The sequence below is a fragment of the Helianthus annuus genome, chromosome 12, assembly GCF_002127325.2.
Source record: "Helianthus annuus cultivar XRQ/B chromosome 12, HanXRQr2.0-SUNRISE, whole genome shotgun sequence".
Taxonomy (NCBI): Eukaryota; Viridiplantae; Streptophyta; class Magnoliopsida; order Asterales; family Asteraceae; genus Helianthus; species Helianthus annuus.
In genome coordinates this window covers 143,255,522-143,263,155 of record NC_035444.2, presented here as the reverse complement: position 1 = coordinate 143,263,155, position 7,634 = coordinate 143,255,522, and the positions used below count along the sequence as shown (strand labels likewise).

General features: G+C 33.9%; 1 protein-coding gene across 1 annotated transcript; it reads left to right on the top strand.

Moving 5' to 3' along the window:
- Positions 1-340: 340 nt before the first annotated feature.
- LOC110895679 (CDPK-related protein kinase) lies at positions 341-7,281 on the top strand. The gene is made up of 11 exons (XM_022143005.2): positions 341-1,354; positions 2,308-2,438; positions 2,590-2,631; positions 2,725-2,833; positions 3,478-3,556; positions 3,657-3,953; positions 4,047-4,159; positions 4,261-4,368; positions 4,463-4,525; positions 4,626-4,793; positions 6,853-7,281. Exons 1-11 carry the CDS (start codon positions 869-871, stop codon positions 6,991-6,993), a joined length of 1,737 nt encoding a protein of 578 aa, XP_021998697.1. The 5' UTR covers positions 341-868; the 3' UTR covers positions 6,994-7,281.
- The last annotated feature ends 353 nt before the right edge of the window (positions 7,282-7,634 follow it).

The following is a 7,634-nucleotide window of genomic DNA, read 5'->3' as shown; positions in this document are numbered from 1 at the left end:
TTTTTTGAAAGATATATATTTTTTATTATTATTTATTATGTACAATTACATTTATGCAACCCGTGTAATACACGGGGTTCTAACGTTAGTCTATAATAAATAAAAAAAGATTTTAAACTAACATTTTTTTACCCATCAATATCTTTTACAATGTAAGATGGGACATGCCATTTCTTAACAATTTTATAGTTCAAGTGTTGAGGTCAAAGGTTTCTTAACTACAAAATAATCAATATTAAAGTAAAAGTTAAGAAATTAATTTGTCTTACTAGAGTATATTAACAATATTAGCCATTAATCAAACCAAATTGTTTCTCTCTCTGTGTCCACAGCCTTATGGACTCTTTCACATAAGCATCATTCCCTCTTTATTTAATCTTTTTCGGTTAAACTAAAGATAATTTAATCGATGTTTGGACCAGATTGATGTTCAAACTTCAAAGAAGTCTCATTAAATTTCTCATTAATTCCACTTTCTCATTGGTCAATTCCTATTAAACTCACAAACCAAAAATTCCTTTTTAAGTTTTATCACATTCTACAGATCTCAAGTTCTCAACACCCCCTCTCCCACAGACAATTTTACAGCAAACCCCAGATCAAATTCAAAATCTTGTCGAATAAATTTAAAGCTTCGATTTTTATTATTAAATTGGTACAAAGCTCGCTTTTTTATCATCTGGGGTGGCATAAAAAGAGGTAATTTGCATTCTTGCAAAATGGGTGTTTGCTGTTCAAAATCTTGTCAAGTCAAATTCAAGATCTTCTAATAAAGCTTCGATTTTTATTATTAATTTGGTAAAAGCTTGTTTTTTTTTTTATTATCTAAAAAGGGGTAACTTGCATTCTTGCAAACAAATCTTGCAAAATGGGTGTTTGCAGCTCAAAACCCTCTTCAAAATCGAACTTTTCCGGTCACCGGAGTACCGATATTCCGGTGAAAGATAGTGGTGAAACAGAAGAATCAGTTAATAAAACTGAAGTGGGGAAAAAGTCACCGTTTTTCCCATTTTACAGTCCCAGTCCAGCTCACTATTTGTTTTCAAAGAAATCATCATCTCCGGCGACACCCAGAAGGTTCTTTAAACGGCCGTTTCCGCCGCCTTCGCCAGCGAAACACATTAAGGCGCTGGCGAGGCGCGGGTCGGTTAAACCGGCGATACCGGAGGGTGATGAGGGGGTGAGGGATAGTGGGTTGGATAAAAGTTTTGGGTTTTTGAAGCATTTTGGGAGTAAGTATGAAGTTGGTGAAGAGGTGGGACGAGGGCATTTTGGGAATACTTGTAAAGCTAAGGTTAAGAAAGGGGAGTTTAAGGGTCAAGAAGTTGCTGTGAAGATTATTCCAAAGTCAAAGGTTTGTTTTTTATAATTGTTATTAATTTGTGTTGATTGATATGTTTATTTGATGTATGTATGGTGTTTAAGTTAGATCTTGTAAACGAACCGAACGAACACGAACAAGACCTTGTTCATGTTCGTTTGTTAAGAAATATATGTGTTCGCGAACCGCTCACGAACACTTATCGAACGAGATTTTGTGTTCGCGTTCGTTTGTTAAGGAAATGAACTTGTTCGTGTTCGTTTGTGTTTGTTTGTTAATTTTAGGCTATGAACGTTGACGAACACAAATCACAAATGGAAACAAACGAACACAAACAATCGTTCATGAACATAATATATAATACACCGACACTTATTAGATATTTAATTTGTCATAATTTTGAAGTATTTAAATAAATATAAAAACTAAAAACACTGATGAAGTATCGAACACGTTACCGAATGTTCACGAACATAAACGAACGAACACGACATCTGTTCATGTTTGTTCATTTAACTAAACGAACGAACACAAACGAACTTCCCGCCGAACCGTTCACGAACTGTTCGCCGAACGTTTGGTTCGTTTGCAGCCTCTTAAAGTTGGATTTTGTTTTTGATATGTTGACTGATTTGAATTGACTTTGATTGTTAGCTGCTTGTTTGTGAATAGTTGTACATATGAAATTTATTTATGTAGAAGTTAGCATATATTTTGATACAAAAATTTTCCAGTTTTGACAAATTGTTTGAGGGAAGTTGTCAATTACCCTTTAATAGGAGACAAAGAAAGAATCCTTTATTCAAACCAAAGAAGAATCTTGTGGTGTAAAACTGTAAATCAGTTAAGTTATTTTGTAATTTCCTCAAAAGGTAATTAATGTTTCAATTTTAGTGAAATGGAATGGAACCTACATTACATAGTTGCATTTGAAATGTTTGATATAGATTATGAACGTCCGAGTGAGTATGATTCGTTTCGTGCAGATGACAACTGCCATATCGATTGAAGATGTGAGACGGGAAGTAAAGATTTTGAAAGCTTTGTCAGGACATGAAAACTTGGTGAAATTTTATGATGCATATGAAGACCATGACAATGTTTATGTTGTAATGGAGTAAGTGGCATTATTTTTTAGTTTATTATTATTATTATTTGTTAATGAGTCTTCTTCTTAAAGTTTAATCAGATTGATTGATGGGGTCAGACAGTATAGTATGATTAACCAACCTTATGCTTCTTGTTATAAAACACAACTTTTAATTTAGGTTATGTGAAGGAGGGGAGCTTTTGGATAGAATACTTTCAAGGTATGTTTTGATTTCTTATTTCGTAAATATACATACGATCATATGACATTTTCCATGCATCGCAAAAAGATCCTATTTAAGTTGTTTTTGAAGGGGCGGGAAATATACAGAAGACGATGCTAAGGTTGTGTTGATGCAAATATTAAATGTCGTTGCATTTTGTCATCTTCAAGGTGTCGTGCATCGTGACTTGAAACCAGAGGTGAGAGAATCAAGTCGGCTTAAGTCAAAATCATTACTTTTTTATAGCGAAGCTATACTATACGACAAATAAGTCGTTACCCACAGAAAAAAAAAAAAATACAAACATATGGAATAATGGACATATATATTGCAACAACTACTTTCCTAAATTAGAAAAGTTGTTGTTTTCTTGTGTCAATTCATGCTTTTGATTTTAAAGTTTGGAATCTTGTATTTCATAAGGATGTCTTGTCACTTGTCTGCTTGTTTTTTACACATTTTATCCCATTGAGAATTTATAGAAAGTTTCCAATTTAAGTTACATACTTATCTATTTGCTCATTATCATGTTTCATTACAAATTGACTAAATCATATTGATTTTGGTCCTCATGGAAATAGTCTAACTTTTTAACTGTTCTTCTGACACTTTAATCTGAATTGCTCACACATTTGCCTCTGAACGGTTAAGCATTCATTATACAGGCTCTTAATACTGGTTCAGCACTTAACCATTCAGATGTTGCCAGCCAAACAGCCCCTTAATATAAAAATACCCTCCCGAAAACAAAATTGCAATGAATTTGTAAATTTACTCGTGCATCGTAGACCTCTTCCTTTGCATAGATCTTCATTTAACGGTTTCCTGTTGTTGGTGAATCAGAATTTCTTATTTACATCCAAAGACGAAAACTCACAACTCAAAGCCATAGATTTCGGCTTGTCTGATTTCGTAAAGCCAGGTAGGTACCTTCTTCTATGTTTAGTATACATACATGTGTTTTTACACATTTATATCTGTTTTCTGATTTCAAAAAACATATATATATATATATTTTGTAGACGAAAGGCTTAATGACATTGTTGGAAGTGCATACTATGTGGCACCTGAAGTTCTACATAGATCATATAGTACCGAGGCTGATGTATGGAGTATTGGTGTTATAGCATATATTCTTTTATGTGGGAGTAGGCCCTTTTGGGCCCGAACTGAATCCGGAATTTTTCGGGCTGTTTTAAAAGCCCATCCGAGTTTTGATGAAGTACCTTGGCCTACATTATCCTCTGAGGCCAAAGATTTTGTGAAACGTTTATTAAACAAAGATCCTAGGAAAAGAATGACGGCTGCTCAAGCGTTGAGTATGTTGTGTCTTTCCGTTTGTTAATTATATATAGTGCTAGTGCTAATGCTAATTAAGTTTTGAACTACTAATTAAAATGAAATTTTTGTAGGTCATCCGTGGATTAGAAACACGAATGATGTGAAAGTGCCACTCGATGTCTCGATGTTGAGACACATGAAGAATTATATGCGTTCTTCTGCTCTTCGTAAAGCTGCTATACGCGTATGTTAATTTCTTTTTAATGTTATTATGAACGGATGGATTGGTCAAAATAAGTAATAAGTTGGGGTTAAAACATGTCAGTTTTATCTTCTCATTTGCAGGCTTTAGTAAAGACATTGGGTACTGATGAGTTATTTTATCTAAAGGAGCAATTTTCGTTATTAGAACCGAGCAAAACCGGATCCATAAGCATGGAGAATATCAAAACGGTCGGAAATCAACACAACAAAACAAATGAACTTCCTTTTGTTTTTTTTTTTTTTTTTTTTAATTGTGAATCTTGACTTGTTATGTACTGGTCAGGCCTTGTTGAAGCATGCTACAGACGCAATGAAGGAGTCACGAGTCCATGATTTTCTAACATCGGTATGATCTTTAATAAAACAAAATATATTTAGTACTTGGTTACATATAATTGTTATCTTTTAAATTAAATGATTAGAACATCAAACATATATATATGCAGCTTAATGCACTGCAATATAGAAGAATGGAGTTTGATGAATTCTGTGCAGCGGCATTAAGTGTGCATCAGCTTGAGGCTCTTGATAGATGGGAAGAGACTGCACGTAGCGCCTATGAAATATTTGACAAGGATGGGAATAGGGCCATCATGATTGATGAACTCGCTTCGGTAAGTAATAAAATTCGGGTATTTTTTTGCATAAACGAGTTGGGTAACAAGTCAAAATGGTTAAATGAGTCAAAGCAGGTAGGTTGAATACTATTCTCAATATATATAGTTTTTGATTATTATCATAAAACATCTATTTACTTTTTTTTTTTTACGAAAAAGTCCCTCAAGCTAACTTTGGTATGTTAAAGTCTCTCAACTTGTAAAAAATACACGTAAAATATAACTAAGTGATGTTTGTTTGTATATTAAAGTTCCTAAACTTGGTTAATGTTGACTGGTTAATAACTCATAAATTGGTTTATATATATATATATTTGCAAGAAAGTTTAATGTCACTTTATTAAATTTGAGCAATTTAAGTTTTAACAAATCATTATCTGATTATTAATCCTACAATTAGGTGCATTTTAGACATGTTTAGGGACTTTACAGTAAAAAAATTAGTTTAGTGACTTTTTCGTCTATTTTTTTACAAGTTGAGGAACTTTAGTATACTAAAATTTGATTGAAAGACTTTTTGGTAAAAAGAAGATAATGTCCAATGATTTTCTATGGTATTAACCCTTTCTTCTTCTTCTTCTTCTTCTTCTTTTTACCAATGGGGTGGTGATACATTCGCAAAGGCAAAGCCTTTAAACATCTTGAGAGATGGAGGTCTTGAATTCAAGTCGCACAGACGAAACAAATAAAAGAAATTTGCCGTTCAAAAAAAAAAAAAAAAAACCCTTTCTTTTGGAATTCCCTAAATAATTAATTACTCCTTCTCATCTTAAATATAATTACAAGAGTCCTAAAGGGATATCAGGGTGGTTAAGTGCTATGCACCACAACTAAATTGTCACAATCAAAGTGTCGAAGTTCAAATCCTGCAAGGTGTATGTTGTAGTGTATCTATCTACAAAATTTAGGAATTGCTGTTAAAAAACATAATTACAAGAGTTATCATTAAAAAATAGGGTTATTGGATTTTATCACCCCAAATTATTCGCTATTGACCGCTGCCACCCCCAACTATCACTTTGACGTCCGTCACCCCCAACTTAACACTCAGTGTGTTCTGTTACCACATCGTTAACTGATCACTAACTTTAGATCCCGTTACTATACTTTTGGGGGTGTCAAAGGGATCTTAGGACACCCCAAATGTATAGTAACAGGATCAAAAGTTAGGGATCATTTAACGACGTGGTGACAGAACACACTAAGTGTTAAGTTGGGGATGGCAGGCGTCAAAGTAATAGTTGGGGGTGGCAATGGCCAATAGCCAATAGTTAGCGATGATAAAATCCAATAACCTAAAAAATATGCTCCAGTTCTTTTTGTTATGGACCAATCTAGGAGGTCGTAAACACACAAACTTTATTCCGTATGTGATGTTTCCCATTTTATCCAGCTTTTAAATTTTAACTTGTAACAAGAAAATATAACGTTCATCGTTTTATAGCCTAGGGACATTTTTGGGGTGAGAGATAAGGCTTTGGGACCAATAGGTCCTGGGTTCGATTCCCACAAGAGGGGATTTTCCCATATTTATTGGGTTTCCTCCTGAATTGGTGTATAAGCATTATGCCTAGTGGAGATGGATATAATCGGGTGGTTCCATTGGTGGCACGATGATACTCCATTGGTCCGTCAGTGATCCAAATTTGTCTTAAAAAAAAACGAGTTAAGTGCCATTTACGTCCCTTTGATTTGTCCATTTTTGCCATTTCAGACCAATTTTCAAAATTGCGCCAATTTCCTCCCTGACATACTTGAAACGTGCCATGCAATTTTAAAAATTGGCCTGAAATGGCAAAAGTGAACAAATCACAGGGACGTAAATAGCAATTAACTCAAAAACAAGACATTTTAAGATACATGGATTCAACTTTCCCCATATAAGTTTCCTAGAAACCTAACAACTTTACACCAATTTAATCCTTATATTTTCTTTCTTTTTTGTTAAAGTTTGTATCCTTTTCACTTTCCATTACTAGAATTTAATTTATAACTCAAAATAGGATTATTTTCTCTTGAGTGTTTACCATTTATTTATTTATTTTTCTTTTTTTAGGAACTTGGTCTTGGACCATCGGTTCCTGTTCATTCCGTATTGCATGATTGGATCAGGCACACCGATGGAAAGCTCAGTTTTCTTGGGTTTGTTAAGTTGTTGCATGGTGTGTCTACTCGGACCCTTGCCAAAACTCGTTAACACACACACAAGGCATCTCAAATAGCCGTGGAATGAATGACGATCATGTTGTAGGAGAAGCTCCAAAAATGTGTGTTTCTTCCCGTTGTAAATCTGTAAAATTTAGTTTCTGCTTGGATTTGAAGGTGAGAGTAGTAGTAGTATATTTGGTTGATTTATACCTGATTTACTTAGCTAGAACATGTAATCAATTGGCAGTGTATCATCAGTTATTTCATGTTCTAACCCAACCATTCAAATCGAGTATGTAACAACTTATATGGGCGTGTGTGTGTGTGTGTTTTGTTATAATTTCATGTAAATATGTGTGTGTCGAGGACTTGAAATTTAGGAGGATATTGGAAATTTTAAGGTTTTACCAAGTGTCAAAAATGGTATTCTAGACCCAACTCAATGTTTAAAAAACACAGAAACATAAGATACAAACTAACAATACTCTCAACCCTCACACAATGAGATTATCAACACCATACAAATCCTATGAATAAGAGGTGATTTATGAAACCCTAATTATTTCTAGAGAGAGAAACAAGAAAAAGTTATACACAAAAATATCTACCGAATGGATGAGCATGAGCATCTTAACCAGGTAAAAGACTTATATAGAGACCCAGTGGAAACCCTAACAACCAATGATATCC